Here is a 25,923-nt window from a genome sequence, read left to right as displayed (position 1 = left end):
TCCCTGGGTCCCCTCTTCTCGCACCCCGGACACCCACACATGCGGTTCTTTGCGGCAGAATTGACAGCCTTGCGGTCCTCAACAGAAGCAGCACCCTCCCCACCAGACTTCGCAGCGCCGAAGCCCCGGTGTGCGTCAGCGTAGCGTTCAGACGAGCCCGGGCTCCGGATCTGAGGGCACCTAGGCACGCAGTGAGCATAAGCAGCGCAAACCCCGGCATCTTCCGGGAGCGACCCTGGAGCGCGCATGTGCGGGCCCGACTCCAGCTTGTCCCCTCCGGCACTCCGTAGCACTCCCTCGGCGAGCTCCACGTAGGCCGCGCAGGCGCCTTGAGCACACGCTCACCTGGTGCCGTTGTCGCCGCCGCCGCCGCTGCCGCAGGGGCTGGATGGGGGGCCGAGGCCAACCGGTGGCACCCAGAAGAGAGAGACGCGGCGGCGGCGACGCCGACACCCGCAGGACGAGTGTGCCGACCCGCCCGCGAGGCCAAGGAGGAGAGGCGAGGCCCGGCCCCCGCGGTCCCTGGTGTAGAGAACCCTCCGTCGCCGTCGCGGCCGGGTCTCTCAGAGCACTCGCCCTCAGGTCTCATTCACATTCAGGAACCCGCGTTGCGCCATGTTCAAGAAACTGAAGCAAAAGATCAGCGAGGAGCAGCAGCAGCTCCAGCAGGCGCTGGCCTCTACTCTGGTACTATGGCCGCCGCGCTCCCCTAGTTCCCTGACCTTTGACCTCTAACTTGAGGCTTCCCCCAGACCCCGGACTGGGACAGAGCTTAGGGCGGCCCAGGTCCTCCGGGACTCCTGACCCGGGTCCCCTATCCTAAAACTCCTTTCTGGTTGGGGGAGGCTGGATTCGTGACACCTGACCTCTGGTAATTTCCCCTAATGCCCAGCCCGGTCTGAGAATAAGTGAGAAGGGCTCCGATCTTCCATGATTTTTGACCCATATCGAAGGTTCCACCAACCATCCGAGACCCCAACTCAAGAATGAGAGCGGAATGGGAAAACCGGGGTCCTTTGTAACATCTGATCTCTCGACTGAAGTCCCCTCTCTGATCCCCGACCTGAGATTGAGTACGGAGGGGCCCCTGGCCCGTGACGAAGTCTAATTCCAAACCCTGGTCCAGGCGTGAGGGCCAGGGGTCGAGCCGTTCCTGCCCAGGCTGCTTGCAGGAGCATTGGGACCTGAAAGAGGTGGCGGTGTGGCCGGTGTCCAGCGCCCGAGGCTGTCACGAGTTAGTCACTCCGCATAACTTGGTTGATCCAGGACGGGCGGAGGGGCTGACACTGCGCGGCCCAGCAGGGCTTGCGCCTGTCCGCAGCTCGGCTCTGCTTCTTCAAAGTCTCCTTAATATTTGTTTTTCACGAACGCTGTTGCTTCAGGAAGTGACAGTTTTCAGGAAAAAGGGGGCGTGTTAGTAGTGTTAATTTAAAGAAGCAGAAGCAGTTTCCTAAGCAGCTGTGGTCGTGTGTTTGGGTGCTGGCAGCACGTGGTCCCTTCAGCAAAGGGGAGGGCGTCTGCTCAATTCCTTCCCAGCCTTTCAGAGTCTCAACAGATGGAGCAAATCTCTCTCTTAACTTTAGAGTTTCTACAAGAAGGGCTGTTTTGACTAATTTGGAGGCATTTCTAAACATCTCTAACAAACATTTATCGTATACAGCTTTTAAATATAGCTAACTAATTAACAACTACTAAATCAAACAACTATTGAATTTATTCTGAAACTGTAAATTGAAGTTGTTCTCTAAAAATGTAAAGCTCCCCTAGAGGGAAACAGTGGTTGAGATACATAGGTACATGGTACTGAAAGCTTGCTTGTTCATTCTCCCAAGTGAAACGTAAATAGTGATTAAGATTTCAGTACTAAAATTTTACTTTTCATACCATTTACCACAAGCTTTTAAATTTTACAAAACACCATTATTTAAGAAACAAAGGAAAAACTAAAAAATGAGGTACAGATGAGGAATGTGGGGAAACAGGCGTGGTAGTGAATGTAAGGGACTCTATACATATCACTGATCCAGGATTCCACCTCTAGAAATTTATTCTAAGAAAATTTAGGATGTATTAAGCAGTTAGCCACATGGATGTTCACTTCAGTGTTGTTGTTTTTTTGTTTTTTGTGGTATGTGGGCCTCTCACTGTTGTGGCCTCTCCCGTTGTGGAGCACAGGCTCCGGACGCGCAGGCTCAACGGCCATGGCTCACGGGCCCAGCCACTCTGCGGCATGTGGGATCTTCCCGGACCGGGGCACGAACCCGCGTCCCCTGCATCGGCAGGCGGACTCTCAACCACTGCGCCACCAGGGAAGCCCATTCAGTGTTGTTTTAATAGGTAAAATCTGGCCAAAAATGTTCAACGCTAGGAAACTGGTTAAACATGTTATATTAGTTAATTCGCAGCCTTAAAAAATGCCGTCATTTATTAGGTTCTTCCTCTATGCTAGGCATTTTGCTTGTATTATTTTGTTTAATTCTCACATAACTCTACAACTTAGAGAATCTTTCATACATGGAGTGAGGCTCCAAGGGGTTAAGTAACCTGCGCGATGTCACACAGCTAGAATTAGAGCCTACAGAGACGTAGGCTCTAACTTGTAGTAAAAGACAGATTGAAAAACTGTGTAGGGGCTTCCTTTGTGGGGAAGGTATGTATGTGTGTATGTGTATACACACAGAAATAGTGAAAATAGTTTAAGAAGAATATGCTCCAAGGTGCTCATTCTTTTTCTTATTTGTAATATTATCTTTTTTTCATGAGCTTTAACAAAGGGAGGATGTCTTTAGAATAGTAGTAAGAGAGCTAGTTAAAAGATAATGTATTAGAGCTCCCAGTTTCTATGGGTTGATGCCTCTGGTGAGACAGTGCATGTGGAGCAAATAATATCACCTTGTATACAAAAGATTTAAAACAATCCTCTTTGATAACGTATTTATTCAGAATGCCAGAGTAAATTGTTAGTGATCAACTGCTGATAGACAATTATTTTCTGGTTTTGATCCTCGGCTATTCAGAACCCTTCAAGTTGAGAAGTTCTGGATTTATTTGTTTATTTATTTATTTTGTTTATTTATTTTTGGCTGCATTGGGTCTTCGTTGTCGCACGTTGCTGCGCACGGGCTGTCTCTAGTTGTGGCGAGCGGGGGCTACTCTTCGTTGCGGTGTGCAGGCTTCTCATTGCGGTGGCTTCTCTTGTCGCGGAGCACAGGCTCGAGGCGTGTGGGCTTCGGTAGTTGTGGCATCCGGACTCAGTAGTTGTGGCTCACGGGCTTAGTTGCTCAGCAGGATGTGGGACCTTCCCAGACCAGGGATCGAATCAGTGTCCCCTGCGTTGGCAGGCAGATTCTTAACCACTGCACCACCAGGGAAGTCCCGAAGTTCTGGATTATTGTTTTCAGAGTTAAGGATTTCTTTCAAGCATGAATTAAACAAATATTTTTTGATGGGACAGCCCTTTTATAACAGATTACACATATCCTTGTTTTCTCGTGCAGAGGATCCTGAATTTGTATAATATCAATGTCTTCAGGTTTTTTTTTTCCCCGGTACGCGGGCCTCTCAGTTTTGAGTATGAATTATTTTGTGTTGAAGGCACCATGCCCTCAGGAATTTAATGGTGTGTGAAAGACAATTCCCTTTTACCCATTCAGGAGGATTTGTTTTTGGTCTACTTTTTGTAATTACTTTGTAGCCTCCCTTGCTATCTTCCCAGTGTTGTTCTTCCAACTTCTGAATTGTTTGGGCTTTAAATCAAGACAAGACACTAAACTTCTAAAATTTTGTGTAAAATAAGGGCAAGTACCTAAGAGATTGTTTAGGGTATTTTAGTGTATTAACACAACACAAAGTTTGGGACATTTGTTTTGAGATTTTGGAGGCCTGTGTGTGCATACTTCCTGGTTCTTAGCTTGCTTTCCAGAGGGAGATTGCCTGATAGGGATGTTTCAAGTAGAGTGAGTTGTCAGGTGTTGATAATTCTAGGATAAATGAACGATTTGCATCATAATATTTGCAAAACTTTCAGTAATAGTAATAGTGTTAGTAACACTACAAGGGTCCCTTAAGTTTTTGAAAGCATTCAATAAAAGACAGCCTTCTGTAGTCCCCAGTCACTTCCTTTGGTTGGGTGCTGAGTTTTTTTGAACCTTTTTTTTAGGCATCTCACCGTTGTGGCCTCTCCCGTTGCGGAGCACAGGCTCCGGACGCGCAGGCCCAGCAGCCATGGCCCACGGGCCCAGCCGTTCTGCGGCATGTGGGATCCTCCTGCACCGGGGCACAAACCCGCGTCCCCTGCATTGGCAGGCAGACTCCCAACCACTGCGCCACCAGGGAAGCCCTAGTATATATATATTTTTAAGATTTATTTATTATTTATTTATTTTATTTATTTTTGGCTGCGTCGGGTCTTAGTTGCAGCACGCGGGACCTTCGTTGAGGCATGTGGGATCTTTTGTTGCTGCCCACGGCTTCTCTCTAGTTGCGGTGCGCGGGCTTCTCTTTAGTTGTAGTGTGCGGGTTTTCTTTTCTCTAGTTGTGGCGCGCAGGCTCCAGGGCGCGTGGGCTCTGTAGTTTGCAGCACACGGCTTAGTTGCCCCGCGACATGCTGGATCTTAGTTCTCTGACCAGGGAGCAAACCCGTGTCCCCTACATTGTAAGGTGGATTCTTTACCACTGGACCGCCAGGGAAGTCCCTCCATTTAATATTATTTTAACAACAAATATCTACTTGGATTTTTAAATTCCTTACAGAATGAATTTGATAAAAATTATTAAAAAGTAATATAGAATACTTTCTAACTTCTTAGGATATATGTAGTGCCATGAATAAAAATATTTTTTAACATTTTCAACCTTTTTCAAATATTACTGAAACTTAAAAATAAAAAGCACAGGCGCAAATGGACAGTTGTATGATTCCACTTGTATGGGGTACCTAGATTAGTCAGTTTCATAGAGACAAAAAATAGAATGGTGGTTGCCAGGGGCTGGAGAGGGGAGAGGGGAGAGGGGAGTGGGGAATTACTGTTTAATAAGAACAGAGTTTCAGCTTGGGAGGATGAAAAAGTTCTGGAGGTGGATAGTGGTGATGGTTGCACAACAGTGTAAATATAATTAATACCACTGAACTCTACACCTACAAATGTTTAAAATGGTAACTTTTATGTTATGTATACTTTACCACAATAAAAAAAAATTAAATTAAAAAAAGCGCAAAGTGTGGGCCTACCCCAAACCTGCAGAATTATAGCTTTTTTAGAGTGGGGCCTCAAAATAATAGTTTATGTAATAGAAATTTTTTTTTAAATTCCACAGACAGCAGAGGAAAGAGTCACTTTCTGAAGGAACATAGGCTTTTTGTAAATGCCACTTGGCAAAATAATTAGCCTCAATCTAAAAAGCGTAACTCCCAGAGAGAATATTTAGATCAGAAAAATCAGAATGTCTTGAGTGTTTATAAATCTGTATTTTGACCAGGGAGCATATAGTGGCTATTTGTATTACTTTATATAGAATATACATTAAATTCTCATGTTTAAAATAATTTAAACAGTCCTTGTTCATGTGACTTAAAAAATCTGTGTGAAACTTGAATAGGGTAAGGGCCATACAGAGTTCTCTCATCTTCTTAGTTTGATAGGAAGAGCTGGAGGAAAAAATTCTAGAGAGTCTTTGTCTCTGTAGCTTTCAGGATGAATTAACCCAATTTGTTAAACTGTGATGTTCAAATACCCCAAGACATAGATGCAAATTATACATACCTTAACTTTACATCCCACGGAAGCTGTAGGCAGATTCAAAAGTGCATCCTCCTGGGCCCAGGTGAGAAAGCAGGGCTGGAAACTTTGATGTAGAAATTCAGTTAATGTGTTGATAAAGGTCAGAGCCCTTAAAAGTATAGGATTTTGGCTAACAGCATTTGGTTTCTTCACCTTCTAAACCACAAAATATTAGGAAGACGTTCTCACTTAAACATTTATTTGGCTAGCTATTAAATTCCAGGATGAAAAGTTTCCCTCAGGCCATTGACTGTTTTTCTTCCTTTTAGCATGCTGTGTGCTGATGAAAAGTCTAATTCCGAACTTGTTCTTTCTTTATTGGTAGTTAACTTGATCTTTGAATCTTTTCTTTTTTCCTTGATGCTAGAAAATTTCCAGTTTTCTTCTTTTTTTTTTTAAGTCCCCCTCCTTTTTTTTTTTTTTTTGCGGTATGCGGGCCTCTCACTGCTGTGGCCTCTCCCGTTGTGGAGCACAGGCTCTGGACGCGCAGGCTCAGCGGCCATGGCTCACGGGCCCAGCTGCTCTGCAGCATGTGGGATCTTCCCGGACCGGGGCATGAATCCGTGTCCCCTGCATCGGCAGGCGGACTCTCAACCACTGCGCCATCAGGGAAGCCCAGTCCCCCTCCTTTTTTTTTTTTTTTTTTTTTTGCAGTACACGGGCCTCTCACTGTTGTGGCCTCTCCCGTTGCCCCGTCCTTTTTTAAAAAAAATATTTATTTATTTATTTATTTACTGGCTCCGTTGGGTCTTCGTTGCTGCACGCGGGCTTTCTCTAGTTGGTGCGAGCGGGGTCTACTCTTCGTTGTGGTGCACGGGCTTCTCATCACAGTGGCTTCTCTTGTTGCGGAACACGGGCTCTAGGTGTGCGGGCTTCAGTAGTTGTAGCACGCAGACTCAGTAGTTGTGGCTTGCAGGCTCTAGAGCACAGGCTCAGTAGTTGTGGCGCACGGGCTTACTTGCTCCGCAGCATATGGGATCTTCCTGGACCAGGGCTCAAACCCATGTCCCCTGCATTGGCAGGCGGATTCTTAACCACTGTGCCACTAGGGAAACCCTAATCATATATTTAATTTCCACAAATAATAACACTAGTCAACACTGGATAGTTATTTTTAGCCACGTGCTTTCTTGGTGCATTGCATGTATTAACTAAATTAATACATGAAATAATAAAAGGTGTGGATTTGTATTATCCCCATTTTACAGATAAGAAATTGAGGCCTAGGGAGGTTAAATAACTTGTCTGTGGTAGACAGCTAGTACCACACAGCTAAGTGGTAAAGCCGAGATATGAACCCAGACAGTCTTGCTCTAAAGCCCATTCTCTTAACCAGAGTACTATGCTTGTTGCTTTGTTTCAGTTTTTAGTAGCAGCTTGTGTTTTAATGGAAACTAGAGCTTCTCAAAACTCTTGCAGGTTAAGTGTTATATATTATACGTACACATATATTTAAGTTCTCTTCCGTGATTTATCTGATTGCTCTGGGTTACTTGTTATACTTGTATTTCTTCATACTTGTCATCGTTTATCTTTTTTCTTTTTTTTTGAGAAAAATGTCTTGTTATTATTGGTTGTTTGTTTATACTTATGAAGACCTGGTGGGTGGTTTATTTCAGTAGCTAACATGGGTTTTCTCTGCTCTTACCTGCTACTCTCCTGTGTCGAGGGCCCGCCAAAACACAGAGAGTCCTGCTTTGAAAGGTGACCATACAATTTATTATCCAAAAACGTTCTTATGAATGAATGGGGACGCTACTGGCAGTTATCTTGGAACATAAACTGGCATGAACTGGGTGCGACTGGGATTGCTTTGGTCAGACTGGGGCATATTGTTACCCTGCTGCTTTGTGGTACCAGCCCCTGCTATTGGAGCACTAACTCCTCCAAGGTGTTGCTCTTTATATTTGGCTGTTACTGTTGTCTGGAGATCTATTTGGGTTGGGGGAGGCTGACGCCACGTACCTCTTTGTCTTGCAGACACTTAACACATTGCTGAGAGCAGTAACCTCCCTTTATAGTGTCTAAAACTGTGATTTTTTTTTTTTTCCTGTTGCAGAAAGTTGCTGCTGCCTCTCCCGCAGAGCTTCTGTTCGTGTTCAGGGTTATGGCTACCTTTGCCCTGATTTTTCCACCAATTTGAATCCTTTGCGTCTTCAAAAATTTATTTTCTTTTTGCCTGTGGCGTTCTCTCTCTTGTTCTAGAGTGTTAATCTGTCTGCTTTTCTAATTTTTTTTAACCTTTATTTCAATGGCTTTTGGGTTTTGGGGAGGAAGAGAAGTAAACAGTGTTTATTTTTGCATTGTGTTGGACACCCAGTGGACGGTTTAAGTGTGGTGACTCCTGTGCTTAAATTCTTGGAAATTTTTAGGTATTATTTCTTTGATAATTCCCTCCCCTTTGTTTTTTCTCTTCTGTCCTGAAAGTCCAGTTAGTTAGCTTTTGTGCCTTCAGGATAGATTCTCATTTATTATTTTTTACCCTTTATGGTGTATTTTTATTTTTTTATTCTGTTTTTGAGAATGTGCTTCAATTTAACTCTTCAGTTGAATTTTTTGTTTTATATATTTATTTATTTATTGAAGTATAGTTGATTTACAACGTTGTGTTAGTTTTCTTCAATTGAATTTTAAATTTTGGCTACACTATTTTTAAATTTCCAAAGGCTGTTTCTTATTGTCTTTTGCTTTTTCATAGCATTGCTCTTGACATACTGATATATCTTTTCTCTCTCTGAGAATAATGGGGATTTTTTTCTTTTGTTTTCTTTTAATCTTTATTGTGTTAGGGTTTTTAAAAAAAATTGTTTATTTATTTATTTACTTATTTACTTGGCTGCGCTGGGTCTAAGTTGTGGTGTGCAGGATCTAGTTCCCTGATCAGGGATTGAACCAGGACCCCTGCATTGGGAGCGTGGAGTCTTAACCACTGGACCACCAGGGAAGTCCCATGTTTGTTTTTTGGTTTTGGTTTTTTTTTTTTCTTCTTGTTTTTGGCTCCCTCTTACATTGGAAATTTTCTTTATTGAGTGCTCTGGGCTATCTATTCATATTTAAGGGCTAGGTACTAACTGGTGCTATTTGGAAGTAGCATGTGATTGACACTGGGGCTCACTGGTGGGTGACATGCTGTAAACTGGTTTTATTGTTGGGAGAAATATCTACATGTTGGTAATCAGAGGCCTAGCTGCCAAGTTTCTGGAAGCAGGTCTGAGAAGGACTGCTGGAGGTTCCACTGTTCACTGTGCAGAACATCGCCTAATCCTGCTCTGTTTTGTCACGCACTTTGCCCTTCTCTCCTGTCTTACTGTGCTTGGTTTCACCCAGTTTGAAGCCTCATTGGCTCCAGAAAATAAACCTCTGTTTCTTCAGAGGCTATGTAAGGTGGGACAGGGGACCTGGGGAATGTTTCAACCAATCTTTCTGGTTTTGATCCTGTCTCATCTTGCTTTTATAACTTTAGCTTTAAGTCCTAAGTCCTTTTAGGGTTCTGGGGATGAAAATAGGCTTCTTCTCATCACTGTTCCCTTCAACATGGGGTTGTAGTGGCTGTCCAGCAGTACTGTTACTTTAGTATTCTTTCACTCACATCCAATATTCTGAAAATTGGTTGAAATTTAACTCTTTGGGAGGAAGAGAAAATAGGAACATATGTAGCCAATCTACTATGTTTAACTAGAAGTCTCCTTAAATTACTTTTGAATGAGTGGATTTTGCCATATTAAAGGGCTGTTTTTGAGAGGTAAGCATTTATAACATGAACAGCAATATTTCATTTCCGGCACTACTATTTAGATGTCAGGATGTGGAAGGTACTTTATTACAGACATAATGGAAAGCTCTAATAATTTTGGTAACTAGTATACAGAGGTTTATGTGAAGCATTAACTCCCAGTTACTTTGGCCATTCCTTTATAGCTGGGATGTCGGATGGATTTGGCAGAGACTTTCAGGAGTGCCGTGGTGAGAAGGAGTCTACGGCTTTGTCTTTGCCATGATTGATTACCATGGGTGTGGGAGGGAGAAGTGAAGCCAGGTGTTTGTTATGCTTGTGTAAGAATAACATATCATCTATTGGGGGCATAACTTGAGAACTGAGTAGTGTCAAAAGGCCTCTAAGCAGCCAAAATTTTAATGTCACTAACTTCACATTCCATAGTTAATGTATGTTGTTCATAAGAATACTTTAAAAAATCCCTCGCTTAGAGCTTCCTTATGCTTATTTTGTCTACAGTTCCAATAAATGTAGTTATCTAGTTTCTAAACTACTAGCAGGCTAAAGTGGACAGAGAAGATATACTACAAGTAGCATATTGACAGGAATGATAACTGACCTAGAAAATGTTAAATTATATTCAATTTCCTTTTATCTTTGGAAACTAGAATTAGTTATTTTCGGAAAGGTGGAGCCTGATTTCAGAAAAGTGTAGATTCAAAATGGTTAAACCTCATTGTTATCTCCAAACCCCTTCAGGTATTAGTGAGGTTTAACCATCTTGAATCTATAACTTTAGATAGATATCTATCTAACAATTCAGCTATTCTGAGTAATTCTTTCTATGAAAACTCCCAGATAATAGAGCCCCTTATAGAATAAACTATGATTAACATAGTTTTGACTTTATTGTAGAACTTCCCAGTAATGTGAATGTCCAAAATTTGTTTTTGTTATCTTTAGATTTTGTTGTTCAACCTAGAATTAATGCTTTTTAATTTCTATTTTGTGGTATATTTAAAATATATTAGATATATTTGATGTATTCTAGATTTAATAGTTAGTGGCCATGTTTATCATCATTGTTCTTACACAGACAACGTGGTATGATGAAAGCAGTTCAGGTGGGTTGTGGAATCTGTGGATTGGGATCAGCTTTTTTTTTTTTAAATGAAAGACTAGATTAGGTCAAAATGTGACATGTTGTAAAGGTTAAGGTTTCATAAAACTTTTGTTTTAGAAGTGTCTGTGTGAAAAGGATGTTGTTGTTTTACTGTGGGTCCCAGTGAAAAAAATTTGAGAAATAGTGATCCAAAGAATACTGGGGAAGTGGATGAGGGGCTCAGAAGACCTGTTTGCTAACCCAGATCTTGCAGTATGCACCCTGATCAAGCCACATAAGCACTGTGAGCTTCTTACTTTCTTGTCAGGAAATTGGGGATGATAACTGTCCTGCTTACCTTTCAGATTGGTTGTGAGAATCAAAAGAGAAAGTATTTGAAAACATTTGTAATTACAGAACGCTTCTTTATTTAACAGAGCCTGCTAAGGTGCTGTGCTGCTGTTGCATTTGTCCTGAAGGGTAGATGTAGTCTCTGTACCATAGGGTTGAGAGACAGTTACTCCTGGTGTGGTGGGAGTGAGAGGATCAGGGTGACATCTGATAGAGTCTTGATGGGTAATGAAAAGTCATGGTGTTCAAGGCTTATTATTCCTAAAAGTGACTGTACTAGCTTCCTAATGCTGCATAACACATTACCACAACCTTGCTGCCTAATAACCCAGTTACTGTTTCACAATCTGTATGTCAGAAGTCTGGCATGACATGACTGGCTTCTCTGCTCAGGGTCTCATAAGACTAAGATCAATTATTGTCCAAACTGTGTTCTCATCTGGAGGTGAGGGTCCTCTTCCATGCTCATGTGGTCGTGGTAGAATTTAGTCCTTTGTGGTTGTAGGACAGAGGTCCTTATTTCTTGCTGGCTGTTGAACGGGACTGCTTTCAGCTCCTAGGGCTGCTCACAGTTCCTTGCTACTTGGCCCCCACATGCCTTTTCTTTCAGGGTAGCAGGAGTACATCTCTCTGCTTTCTGCTGCTGCCTCTGCACTCTGGACCCATTTGAAGGGCTTGTGTGATTAGGTTGGACCCACCCAGACAATTTCCTTTCAGTTAACTCGGAGTCAACTGGTTAGTAACCTTAAATATACCTGCAGAAACCTTTTTGCTATGTAAGGTAAGATAATCAGGGCAGTGATATCTCATATTCACAAGGTGAGGGTCATTTGGGGTCACCTTCAAATTCTGCATACCACAGTGACTAAAATGGGTTTTTTTATACTGAAGTTGAGGGCATGGTCAATTAAAATCAGTTAGCTGGCAATAAAAATACAAAGTGAGCCTGGTTATAGCCATCAGGTTTTTTTGGTAAATAGCCATGAGAAATGTGAAGACAGATTTCTAAGCTATAAGAATTAATTAGACCAAATTTAGTTTGAAGGAATCTAAATCCTTATATATTTTGAAGTGAGAGGATAGCCTGTTAAAGATCCAGGACTTTGGGATAAAAACTCAAGTACAGTTAGTTTTTTATGCATGTTTTATACTTTACAGTCATATCCATTCCTTCATGTGATCCTTACTTTTGCAACTCCAGAGGAAGACCTACAAGCCATCAGGCCAAACCTTGCCACGTGGTACTATTTTTCAGAGGACACTGTGTGTTAGAACCTATTCTTTAACTTTATAAACCCTAACATTTGATTATGCCGGCTTATCCAGAGCTGATTAGGCTCCAATTATGATTAGGCTCACATGAGGCCAAAGTAAAAAGACATAGTGCCACTTAAAAAAATTCACAGTGGAGGTGTACTTTTCAAGTGATTTCAAGGTCCCTGTCTGAAGTAGCCCTGTCCTGGCATCTGGCCATTTGGAAAGCTGAATTATTAACTCCCAAATTTTTTGGATATGATGACATCACAACAGAGAGGGTTAGCTAAGAGCTATATCCTTTAGCCTAGTATTACTTCTCTAATTACTTTCCTAACTTTTTGCCCTCTCAGTGGCACTTTTATTTATTTATTTTTTGGTCTGTTTTTTAAAATATTTATTTATTTATTTAATTTTTTTGGCTGCGTCGGGTCTTAGTTGCAGCATGCGGGTTTCTCTCTAGTTGTGGCGCAGGGGCTCCAGAGCATGTGGGCTCTGTAGTTGGGGCACATGGGCTTAGTTGCCCCGTGGCATGTGGGATCTTAGGTCCCCAACCAGGGACTGAACCCATGTCCCCTGCATTGGAAGGTGGATTCTTAACCACTGGACCACCAGGGCAGTCCTGGTGGCTCTTTTATTAAAGGAGATATTACATACAACCATTTAAAAGTAGATACAAATGGAGTTTCTCCTGGTCATAGTGGTAGCGTTTGAAACATCTACAGCCTTTGAAGCTGGCATGGTTTGAAATTTATGGCTCTAGGTGTGGGAAGGGTTATTGCACTTCCCTCAACTTCAGTGAGAATTGTTTCTGAAGTGCTCTGAATACTTGTGATTTTTGTTTCAGTCCTGGGTAAACACTGTCCCTGCTTTCCCTTCCCATTTTCTAAGCACAATGTTGGCTTCATACATTTTCTAGACATTTAAAACATTGATAAGCTTCAGCTTTATTTCACATTCAACCATTTTGTTGCTTAAAATTTTAAGGCCTTCCTGTTTCTGTTTTATCTTGATTGAGAAGGGATATCTTATCTCCTAAGGTAACTGCTGCACATAGCTAATTCCTTCTGTCACATGTTGATTTTTCTGGTTCATCTTTTAGAAGGTATGTGTGTGCTGGAATTCTACGCTGTAAGCAACAGAACTCAGTCTAGCTAGTTAAGCAGAAAAGGGGTCTATTAATGAATGGTGACTTACAGAATTTTCAGGAGGGCCTGAAAGTCTGGGCTGATTGCTCTGCCCAGCCACACTTGGTGGGGGCTGCACTAATAAGAATGTTGCAGCTGCCTCAGTTTGGCAGCATTGCATCTTGCACTGGACAGCTTTTGTGAAAGACTGCATGAAGCTCCGTGTCTCCATGTTCACCAGCTGATGAACTGTATTAATTTTGCATGTCTGTTTTCTCATATTACCCACTTATGACTCAGACTCCTGTGTGGGTATGTTCATTGGTGGAGTTCAGGTCACCTGCCCTAGATGAAAAGAAGACTGGGGTGGTGAGTTTTCTGAGTTCTGACTTACAAGCACTTATAAGAGCTGTTTAGAAAAAAAGGATATTAAACTTTGTCATGTTTTGTTGATGTTTTCCCCTCCTCCCAATTAATCTAGTCCTTTTGATTTCTGCTTCTGACATAAAAGTCTCTTTCCCATTCAGAGATTATAGAAATAGACTCTCATATTTTCTCTTATATTTCAATTAAAAATCATTTAAATCTTTAATATAGCTTAAGTATGAAGTGAGGATCTGATTGATGTTGCTCCCCCATATGGATGGCCATTTGTCCCAGCACCACTTATTGAACATCTGTCTTGATTAGAAATGTTAGACTTATTGTAAACTGAATATATGTGTGTGTAAAGTGTGTGTATGTGTGTGCAACATTCCTCGTGACCTCTCTGTTCTAGCATAGCCACAGCAGTATGTACTGACTTGACAGATTAGGGTTGCATTTGTTCATTCAATCATTTATTTAACAAATATTTATTAAACGCCTTTTTAGGTAGTGCTGTACAGATTACAAAAGGGTAAGATATTGAGACATTTCTTTGTGGAGATGAGTTAAGATCTGTCTTGTTATGGGTGATGGGGGGTCTTGAAGTTTTGGTTTTATACTTTTTGGACTGTTTTTAGCTCACCTTAGAGTACACCTCAGACTCCTAGTTTAAATTTGGGGCCCTTTCTCCTGTGGGTTTCTGTATAGGAGTCATGTGTTCCTTTACAGAACAAATGGACTGGCATCTCAGTATTGGGCTATGGTGTGCATGGTGTTCTCAAAGCAAGGCCCTTGACTAGAGAGATGTTTACCTGTGCAGTTCATTATATTGAATATTAGAGCTGGATGGCACTTTAAAGATTGAATTGACAACTTTATTTTATTTTATTTTATTTTTATTTTTTTGCGGTACGCGGGCCTCTCACTGTTGTGGCCTCTCCTGTTGTGGAGCACAGGCTCCGGACGCGCAGGCCCAGCGGCCATGGCTCATGGGCCTAGCCGCTCTGTGGCATGTGGGATCTTCCCGGACTGGGGCATGAACCCGTGTCCCCTGCATCGGCAGGCGGACTCTCAACCACTGCGCCACCAGGGAAGCCCCGACAACCTTATTTTTTAATGAACTTTTAACTTTGGAATAATTTTGATTTATAGGAAAGTTGCAAAGATAGTACAGAGAGTTTTCATATACTTCTCACCTGGTTTCAGTTTCCCCTAAAGTTATCATCTTTTAAATAAAATTTTATTTATTTTTGGCTACGTTGGGTCCTTGTTGCTGCACGTGGGCTTTCTCTAGTTGCAGTGAGCGGGGCTACTCTTCTTTGCGGTATGTGGGCTTCTCATTGCGGTGGCTTCTCTTGTTGCGGAGCATGGGCTCTGGGTGTGCGGGCTTCAGTAGTTGTGGCACGCAGGCTCAGTAGTTGTGGCTCGTGGGCTGTAGAGCGCAGGCTCAGTAGTTGTGGCGTACAGGCTTAGTTGCTCCGCGGCATGTGGGATCTTCCTGGACCAGGGATTGAACCCGTGTCCCCTGCATTGGCAGGAGGATTCTTAACCACTGCGCCACCAAGGAAGTTGTAATGTTATCATCTTATGTTATCATCACGACCTTATTTTTGAGGTTAATTTTAGCCCTCAAAATGTTAATTTAGCTAAGATCATAGTTCTAGTTGGTGGCAGAATCAGACCAAGGACCCAGTAGATAGCCTGGGTCTGCTAGTTGATTATGTTTCAGTTATCCTTTTCTGTTTTTCATGTATTTGCTCTTTTCCTTCCTTTCACTGGGTTCTTTGGGCATGGACTATGAGGAGGACTACTTAGTACATAGTGCGCTCATCAATGTAGTCTTTCTAATTTGTGCAATAATTTTTAAATCTAGGCTTCCTCCAATTCTTCAACGCCAACGAGAACCAGGAGCAGGACGTCTTCATTTACAGAGCAGCTTGATGAAGGTACACCCAATAGAGAGGTAAGTTTGGAATTCTTCTTCAATAAATCTTTTACAAGAAGCTTATTAATTTAAAATGTAATGCTACTGTTGATAACAAAATGGGAAATTACTTAATTCCTAGGTATTTTTTTTTAAGTAACAATTTTTTTTTCAAATAGTACTGTTGCTTTTGTAAAGTGTGTTTTCTTTGAATATCTTAATTTGAGAGGATAATATGCTTTGCCTTTAATATTTGAAATTTTCAGAATGATTTGATAACAATTTGTTCAGCATAGCATCATGTGGGGAGAAGTCCTATATTTTCAAGCTAGTGATTGGAAACTGTGAAGTAACTCCTAATTCCATGTGACTTGGAGCTGGCACTAGAACTCAGATTAGATTTTTTTCCAACTTTTTTTCTTTCTGTGAAGGATTATAAGAGTCATGCAAGTAAAACATAAGTACACAAATCAGGGTAAAAAGAGGGTAAGAGAAAAAAGGATAAAAAATAAATGCATAAATCAGTGAATTATTATGAAGTGAATCCCTATGTGACTACCACCCAGGTCAAGAAAAGGAACACTGCCAGCACTAGAGTGCTGCTTCCCTTCCCCACAGAAGAGCACCATCATCCTGACTTCTTGATATTTGCTTCCTTCTTTTTTTAAACTTTTTAAATTTTTATAGTACCACTTAAGTATGCTTTCTGTTGTAAACCTTATAGTTAAACCTTTGGGTTGTCTAGTTTTTGGCTATTATGAATTATGGTGCTGTGAACATTCTTGTATATTTCTTTTGCTACACATGTACCAACATTTCTTTTGCTATGTACTTAGGAGTAGAATCACTGGGTTAAAGGGTATACATAGTTTTACCACTTTAGAAGGTAATGCCCATTGTTTTTCAGAATAGTTGTAGAATTTTACCTTCCCACCAGGAGTTTATGAAAGTTCTTGTTGCTCTATATCCTTGCTAGTCTTTAATTTCAGCCATTCTGGTGGGTGTGTAATGTTCTCTTATTGTAGTTTTAATTTGCGTTTCGCTGATGACTAATAAGATCATTTTTCATCTGTGTACTGATAACTTCTTTTGCGAAGTGCTTACTTAAGTCTCTTGCTCATTTTTCTTTTGGTTTATCTTTGTCTTATTGATTTGTAGGAGTTCTTTTTTTTTTTTGGCTGCGTTGGGTCTTCGTTGCTGCACGCGGGCTTTCTCTAGTTGCTGTGAGTGGGGGCTACTCTTTGTTGCGGTGCGCGGGCTTCTCATTGCGGTGGCTTCTTGTTGCGGAGCACGGGCTCTAGGCGCATGTGCTTCAGTAGTTGTGGCACACGGGCTCAGTAGTTGTGGCGCACGGGCTCAGTTGCTCCACGGCATGTGGGATCTTCCCAGACCAGGGCTCGAACCCGTGTCCCCTGCATTGGCAGGCGGATTCTTAACCACTGCGCCACCAAGGAAGCCCAGGAGTTCTTTTTTATATAGTGTGGATAGGAGTTTTTTATTGGATACATACCTTGCAAATATCTGCTTCCACTCTGTGGCTTGCCTTTTACTCTCTTAATGGTGTCTTTTGAACAGAAGTTCTTAGTTTTAATGCATTCCAGTTTATCAATATTTTATTTTATGGCTAGTGTATTTCATTTTTTAGTATTCTTTTTTTGCCCTTCAGAGTACTTCCCATTATTATCCTGTTTTACCTTTCACATTTGGATCTATACTCCATTTGGAAAAGATTTTTTTCAGTATGGTGTGAGGTAGGGATCAAGTTTCACCACTGCCCCCCCCCCCCAACATAGCTATCCAGTTGTTCCATTCTTTCCATACTGCTGTACTGTGCCGCCTTTTTTTTCAGAAACTAAGTGTCCATTGAGTGGATTTCTGGACTCTTGTTTCTGTTCTGTCATTTGCTTTGTCTTTGATCTGATCCCACACTGTCTTCATAACTATAGTTTTATGTTAAATCTTGCCCTTATTGGAGCAGGTCTTCCCTGTCTTAGTTTTAAAACCAGAATTCCATAGACTGGGTGGCTTAAGCAACAGACATTTATTTCTCAAGAGTTCTGGAGGCTGGGCAGTCCAGGATCAAGATGCCAACAGATTCAGTATCTGGTGAGGGCCCTCTTCTTGATTTGCACACAGCTGTCATCTCATGATGTCCTAGCATGGCCTTTCTTTGTTGCATGCACTTAGGGAGAGATGGAAGAGTGGGGAGGCAGCTCTCTTGTATCTTTTTCTTTTATAAGGACAGTAATCCCATCATGAGGGCCCTGCCCTCATTACCTCATCTAACTCTAATTACCTCCCAAAGGCTCTGCCTCCAAATACCATCACTAAATATCCTTGGGGGTTAGGGCTTCAATATATGAATTTTGGGGGACATATGCAGTCCATAGCACTCCTACCTTGTTCTTCTTGAATGTCTTAGTAATTCTTGTATCTTTCCGTATAATTCCACATAAATTTTAGAATCAGATTTTCAAGTCTTACAAAACAAACTCAAAACAAAATAAAATATAGCACTGACAACAAAGAAACAAACCTGTAGAGATTTTTATTGGGATTCCATTGACTCTATAGGTTAGGGAAAAGTCTCAATATTATGAGTCACATTTTATAATCTTTTCAATATTACAAGTAGTACTGGACTGAGCATTTTACATAATGCATAAGTTACAATGCTGTTTTTTTTTTTTTTTAAGTATTAAAAAACATGTATTCTTGAACAGTGATTTGGATGGAAGTAGTATTCTGAGAAACTTTTTTTTTTTAGGATAATGAAGCTATTTTAGTATCATTTAAAATAAGAACAACCTTTAAACCGTATGAAGTGGGCAATAGGGGAGAAGCACGCCTTCCTGAGAAGGGTCCTCCGAGAAGGGTCTTCTCAGGGGCAAAGGCAGCAAGGGTGGGTGGGCAGGAGGGAGTGCAGGCCTGGACGTCAGCGGTGTTTCCTCAGGGCCGGCTCTGCAGGTAGGAGAGGTGGCTCTGGGGCTTGGCAGCTCCTGGCTGGAGTGGAGGGAGCTGGCCTGGCGGTCCGTGCCAGTGACTCAGGCAGGGGTAGGGCAGGGGTCAGCTGGGTAAAAGAAATGTGGGTTTGAGTGTCAGGAGGAGGTGGCCTTGGCTCTCAGGACTCAAGGGGGACGTCAGGCTGCAGGAGGCCCAGGCCCGGGAGTGCTGATGGGGGCGGGGGGGGGGGGGGGGGGGGGGCCTCACAACAGGGTGGGCGCCAGACAGGGAAGGCTCAGGCAGGGCTGCTGGTCAGGCCGGGGCTCAGTGTCCTCTTCTCGGAGGCGCTTGCACCCGGAGCAGATGCTTCTTCTCAGAGGTCCCGGCCTGGGCACAAAGACAGGGAGCACTCCATTCCTCATCACGGGCCAGAAGGCCGACAGCCTGGGCTCGGGGCTCTCAGACCTGAGAGGCCCGTCGAGCCGCCTTTGTCCTTCCTCGCATCGGCTGAGGGCCCTCAGCGCGGTCTCCTTGGCACAGGGGTACGGGGACTCCTGGCTGGGTGGACACGTGGGCAAGCTACTTAGGCTTTCAACTGGGGCGGTACGGATGTCCACCAGGCTCTGCGTGTGGTAGGAGAGGCGGGCGTTCCACTGGGGCCTCATAGTGAAACCGTTGCCATGGCCGGAAAACCCCAGCCCCGAGGAGGTGCGGGGGGCGGCCCGCTGGGAAGGCGCCTCCAGCCCTGGGGCACCGAGGACCCGCGGACCGGGTAGTACTTCCAGCTGCGCAGGGCGGCGGGGAGCGGCCGCCTGCTGCGGAACCAGAGACTGCGATCCTGGCAGCGGCGGCGGTAGCTGAGGATTGGGCGCCCGTCCCGGCCCCTCGGGAGGCAGGTGCCGCGGGCAGGCCCGGTCCATGGGAACCATGGGGACCGGCGCTTCCGGGCGTGGGCTGGCTGCGTGGCCTTGGCCGTGCCCAGGTACATGCTCAGGTAGCTGCCCATGCTTGCGGGTCAGCGGGGTCGGACCTTCGAGGGGCTTTGGCTTCTGGGCGGCCCCGAAGTCTGTAGACGCGAAGCTTACGGCGCTGAGGCGACCGTTGGCATCGGGGTGTGGGACGGTTCGTGGGGCGTCGGAACCTCTGGGCACGAGGTACTGCACGCGCCAGGCTGGGGCCTCGCGGACGGAGCCGGGGCCTCGCGGGGCGCCCCTGTGTTCTGAGCACAGGGGATCCTTCAGCTCCCACTGCTGGCCCAGGCGCTTGGCTCTGGGTGGCGGGGGAGCCCTCCACTTTTTGCCCTTGACATTTAAAGGGAGAAAATATAATAATTTGTACCAGGTCCTGAAAATTGACTGAAGGGCACTCTCTTTCATTACTGTAAAAATGAACAAAATGCATTTGAATGCTCCTTTAAGGAAAAAGAGCGAATTTACTTGTATTTCTACAGAGGCTGTGTGCTTCTTCTAGAATGGTTGCTAATGTCACTTTTTGTAATTTTATTCTTTTTTTTTTTGTGTTAGTTTCTGCTTTATAACAAAGTGAATCAGTTATACATATACATATGTTCCCATATCTCTTCCCTCTTACGTCTCCCTCCCTCCCACCCTCCGTATCCCACCCCTCCAGGCGGTCACAAAGCGCCGAGAGCCGATATCCCTGTGCCATGCGGCTGCTTCCCACTAGCTATCTACTTTACGTTTGTTAGTGTATATATGTCCATGCCTCTCTCTCGCCCTGTCACAGCTCACCCTTCCCCCTCCCCATATCCTCAAGTCCGTTCTCCAGTAGGTCTGTGTCTTTATTCCTATCTTACTGCTAGGTTCGTCGTGACAGTTTTTTTTTTTTTAAATTCCATATATATGTGTTAGCATACGGTATTTGTCTTTCTCTTTCTGACTTACTTCACTCTGTATGACAGACTCTAGGTCTATCCATCTCATTACAAATAGCTCAATTTCGTTTCTTTTTATGGCTGAGTAATATTCCATTGTATATATGTGCCACATCTTTATCCATTCATCTGATGATGGGCACTTAGGTTGTTTCCATCTCCGGGCTATTGTAAATAGAGCTGCAATGAATATTTTGGTACATGACTCTTTTTGAAATTTGGTTTTCTCAGGGTATATGCCCAGTAGTGGGATTGCTGGGTCATGTAGTAGTTCTATTTGTAGTTTTTTAAGGAACCTCCATACTGTTCTCCGTAGTGGCTGAACCAATTCACATTCCCACCAGCAGTGCAAGAGTGTTCCCTTTTGTCCACACCCTCTCCAGCATTTATTGTTTCTAGATTTTTTGATGATGGCCATTCTGACTGGTGTGAGATGATATCTCATTGTAGTTTTGATTTGCATTTCTCTAATGATTAATGATGTTGAGCATTCTTTCATGTGTTTGCTGGCAGTCTGTATATCTTCTTTGGAGAAATGTCTATTTAGGTCTTCTGCCCATTTTTGGATTGGGTTGTTTGTTTTTTTGTTATTGAGCTGCATGAGCTGCTTGTAAATTTTGGAAATTAATCCTTTGTCAGTTGCTTCATTTGCAAATATTTTCTCCCATTCTGAGGGTTGTCTTTTGGTCTTCAGTGCTGTTATTCTTTAGGATAGATTTCTAAGAGTGGGAATTGCTGGGTTGTAGGGTGTATGCAAATTAAAAAATTTGAAAGATTTTTCCAAACTGCCTTGATGTTATTTTAAAACATAATTTTAAAAAAGCTTTATTTAATAGATGTTGATAGCAAAATAAACTTAAAAACTTCATAGTAGTTTTTGCATTCAAAGTTAATGGCATATATACTGTGTCCTTGGTTTATGTATTTAAATGATCTGACAAAGTACATAAGAGTATAAAGTATATGCATACTTTCTTTGAGATGTTATTTTCTTATGCATTATTTACAGTATTGCAATTCTTTAACTTTATGATTTCAAGTTTAATGTTGTTGAACTTAGTTTATATGTGTAACCAGTTGGAATGAAATCTGCAGTACTGAGTAGTGAAAACACTTTTTGCAGTCAGTGTTAATGGCATCATTCCTACACTTACTGTATTGGTTGATATTATGGTATATTGGTTTACATATAATATAGTAGAAACCTTGAAAACAACTTGTTGATTGCTACTATTGCTTTTTAAAAAAGATTTATCTAGGATGCTTTAAAACATTAAAATTGAATATATCTTTACAAAATAATCCTTTCTGAAACGGATGGTTTGAGCATTCTTTTACAGCAGGCTAAGTAATTTCTTCCCAAATTTCAATACTAAAGGTCCTGTGCTTATAGGTATAGTTTAAGAAATGGTTTCTGATTGAAAGCCAAAGCAGTATCATCACTTCGTTTCCTTGCTTTTTTTCTTTTAATTAATTAATTAATTAATTAATTTATGGCTGTGTTGGGTCTTCGTTTCTGTGCGAGGGCTTTCCCCAGCTGCGGCAAGTGGGGGCCTCTCGCTATCGCGCCCTCTCGCTGCGGAGCACAGGCTCCAGACGTGCAGGCTCAGTAGTTGTGGCTCACGGGCCCAGTTGCTCCGCGGCACATGGGACCCTCCCAGACCAGGGCTCGAACCCGTGTCCCCTGCATTGGCAGGCAGATTCTCAACCACTGCACCACCAGGGAAGCCCCGTCTCCTTGCTTTTTAAGCATTTTCTGACAACTCTAAAAGATGTTTTTGACCACAAAGTGAAATGTAAACTTTAGTTCAACTTATTTTACAATAAATAAAGGACTTTGAAATTTCATGATTAACTTATAAAGGACATTACATAAAATTATCTTGTTATAGAGAATGGACCTGAGGACATGAGGAGGGGGAAGGGTAAGCTGGGACAGAGTGAGAGAGTGGCATGGACTTATATACACTACCAAATGTAAAATAGATAGCTAGTGGGAAGCAGCCGCATAGCACAGGGAGATCAGCTCAGTGCTTTGTGTCAACCGCCAAGAGGGGTAGGATAGGGAGGGTGGGAGGGAGATGCAAGAGGGAGGAGATATGGGGATATATGTATATGTATAGCTGATTCACCTAGTTATACAGCAGAAACTGACACACCATTGTAAAGCAATTATACTCCAATAAAGATGTTAAAAAAAAATTAAAAGCTTGATGGATAAAGTCTAAGACAGATCCATCTTCTACCATAATCCACCTTAAGGTAAATGGTAAATACAGATGTATCATCTTAACCTAATGTAAAAATCCAGATTTACAAAACAAGTCAATGAAAATATAATTTCTTTTTCCTGCAAAAAATAGAAAAAAATTGTTAGTCACCATGCCGCACCCCCCCCACCCCCAGCCCCAGGTTTTTCATCTTGTTAAACCTCTAAGATGGAAGATACTCTGTCAGTGATGGGATCCTCACTTTTAGTTTTAAGTTTATTTTTAGCAAAATGTGGAAGTTTAATTCAAATTATAAATATTTGTCCCATCTCTCCAGTAGGTACAGTAAAGTCTGTGTAATCTAGAATGCTTGGGAAGTAGAATGGTTTCATTAAGTTGATATTTCCATCAATTAAATGTTTTACCTTTTTTCAGCTATTGCTGAAAATCCTAATGTCTATTTTCCCATATTAGTAAATATTATAGGTAAATCTAAATAAGTCTGTCTTTGATTGCAGTGTCTCAGGCTTCCTTATAGGGCTGTAAAAAATCATCTATATGATTGTAGACATTAAAGGCAAAGGAGAGTAGGGTGATGTGCACTGACCCTGAGGTTTGCGGCTCTCTGGCGTTTTCTCGTCCTGCACAGGTGGCTGATCTGTCCAGTTGACCTGGTACTCTCCTGGGGATCCTAGGCACAGCCTCAATACCCTCATCAATCTCTTCATTTTTTTATAGTTCTGTTGATACTTTCTCTTCCTCCCTGCATCAGTTTTGGTAATATGTGTCTGTCTAGGAATTTGTCTGTGTCATCCGTGTTGTCCAGTTTGTTGGCATACAGTTGTTCGTAGCATTGCCTTATAATCCTTTTTGTTTCTGTAAATGCAGTAGTAATTTTTCCTCTTTTATTCCTGATATTAGTAATATAATATGAATCTTCTCTCTTTTTATTTTACTCTGTCAAACAAAATATGAACCAGTGTTTGATTCCACTTTCTTGATGAGTGTAGTGAGCATTCTCAGGATTGGAGTGGCATGCTGATCTTTGATGACTTATTTTTCTCAAGTCCCAGATGCCCTGGGACTTAGCAGAAATTACTTGAATCTGTTTTGTTACTTTCCTGGTTTTCTGGCCTGATATCTGTTTTTTGCCATCTTTATATAGCCTTGGTCTTTTCAGTGCTCATCAGTCCTTTTTTGCTATCTTTTTTGTTTAATGGCTTTGTATGTCTTTAACTTTATATATAGTGGAAATATCCATATAGACAAAATAGGGCCTTAATTCGTGACCTTCGATTTGGTCAAAATGATTTAACCACAGTCTGTACTGCATATTTTCTCACCTGCTGCTACTATAGGCAGTTTTTTTCTTGTATCTTCTGCTGAGTATATTGTGTACTTCTTAAGGTATACATTAGTGCAAATAATAAGGAAGTGAATTTGACTCAAAAGAGTAAGTGTTGCTACTAATAGCTATATATAACAGTGTCTGTGAAGATAGAAACAGGACCTCTTCTCTTCAAGGCAGAGATACTAAAAGATACTAAACTTTTTAGGGTCCCTCTCCTAATAGGAGGTACATTAGTACATAGGAGACATATTAATTCATTACATACAGTGGATGCTAGGTAGCAGATGCCTTTCCGCTGGCATTAGGACTTAATTTTCTCTTTGAACTCTGGTTGAGAAGGACTGGGAGGGTTCTGTGCTGCCAGAGTTTGACTGAGTGCTGCAAGCCAGAGGCTAAAGTGGGGCTCATGGCACTGGTGAAAGGAGGTTGAAAAAAGCGTTTCCCAGCTGATGCTTAGAGCTCTCTGTGACCCATTGTGAGAAGCTGCTGTCTCTAGGGAGGCTTCGTGACCAACAACTGAACCAAACCTCGCATCAGCTTAGTGACTGAATCTGTGATAACCTCTGTGTTGTGATAGGGCAGGAAACCCAAACTGGGGCCCAGGGAATCAGATTGACTGGATAAGGAGGGATGAGCACAGGAGGAAGGAGAAGGAAAATACCTTCCTCAAAATAAGCCTGTAAATGAAAATGCTAAAATAAATGCTAAGAAGACAGCCAATAAAAATAGGAATTTGGATATCAGTTTATTCCAGGTGAAATTAGAATAATTAAAAGGGCAGTCTGGATAAGACTTTCAAACAAGTATTTTCAGTAGGATAAATGAAGTAATAGTTTTCTTAAAAAGAACAGAGAATTGTGGGGAAAAAACAGGCCAAAAAATAGACTAGGTAGATATGAAAAAGAACCAATTAGAAATCCTGGAAATAAAAAAAATGATATATAAGAATGTAAATCAGAATAAAACTCAGACTGGTCCCAGTTCAAGGGAAAATTAGCGAGTTTGAAGAGAATACTGAGTAATCCCACCAAAAACACGGAGATAGAGATAGATAATTATCTAAGAGTAAGAGACATGGAGGGTAGATTGAAAGCTTTCAACACATATCTGATAGGAGTTTTTAGGTAGTCGTCATGAATGTTGAGATACATAAAACTTTAGTCAGTGTTAGTTCAACTGATGGGACCACACAGAAGAGGCGAATTAAATTCTTAGCAGATTTGAATTAGAATTTCAACAGTTTGAAAGAGTTGAGACAGACTTATTGAGGATATTTGAGAACTGAATCTTGGGAGACTTTGATAGGCATAAGAAGCAAATGACAAGGACCACAAGTGGGGAGGAAGCCTCCTTAGGCTTTGAAATAGCTGTCAACGGAAACTAATTTCGACATACTTTGCTTTCTTACTTGGGCTCTGACGTGGAATGTAAATCGTTATTTGGTAGCACCTTCTTTTGAAATGTTTGGTCACCATGTGTTTCTATACTGGTTTCTATACAGCTTTTGTGTTTTTCTCTTAAAATTCCAAATCTACTTTTAAAAAAAAATAAATTTATTTTTATTTTTGGCTGTGTTGGGTCTTTGTTGCTGCACGCAGGCTTTCTCTAGTTGCGGTGAGTGGGGGCTACTCTTCGTTGCAGTGTGCGGGCTCCTCATTGTGGTGGCTTCTCTTGTTGTGGAGCATGGGCTCTAGGCATGCGGGCTTCAGTAGTGTGGCACTTGGGCTCAGTAGTTGTGACTCGCAAGCTCTAGAGCGCAGGCTCAGTAATTGTGGCACACAGGCTTAGTTGCTCCGTGGCATGTGGGATCTTCCCGGACCAGGGCTCGAACCCGTGTCCCCTGCATTGACAGGCGGATTCTTAACCACTGCGCCATGAGGGAAGCCCCAAATCTACTCTTTTTTTT

At 42.3% G+C, this 25,923-nt stretch overlaps 1 protein-coding gene across 2 annotated transcripts in view; it reads left to right on the top strand.

The window, feature by feature from the left end:
* The first annotated feature begins 341 nt into the window (after positions 1-341).
* GOLGA4 (golgin A4) overlaps positions 342-25,923 on the top strand; it is a 107,121-nt gene continuing 81,539 nt past the window's right edge. For both annotated transcript variants that reach the window (XM_007462695.1, XM_007462696.1), the window contains exons 1-2: positions 342-687; positions 15,569-15,658. In XM_007462695.1, coding sequence (XP_007462757.1) covers positions 616-687; positions 15,569-15,658 — 162 coding nt within the window. In that variant the 5' untranslated portion in view covers positions 342-615. The remainder of the gene's footprint in view (positions 688-15,568; positions 15,659-25,923) is intronic.

Source organism: Lipotes vexillifer, unplaced genomic scaffold, assembly GCF_000442215.2.
Source record: "Lipotes vexillifer unplaced genomic scaffold, Lipotes_vexillifer_v1.1 scaffold539, whole genome shotgun sequence".
NCBI lineage: Eukaryota > Metazoa > Chordata > Mammalia > Artiodactyla > Lipotidae > Lipotes > Lipotes vexillifer.
Note: the sequence above shows the minus strand (reverse complement) of the source record. Positions and strands in the feature narration are given on the sequence as shown.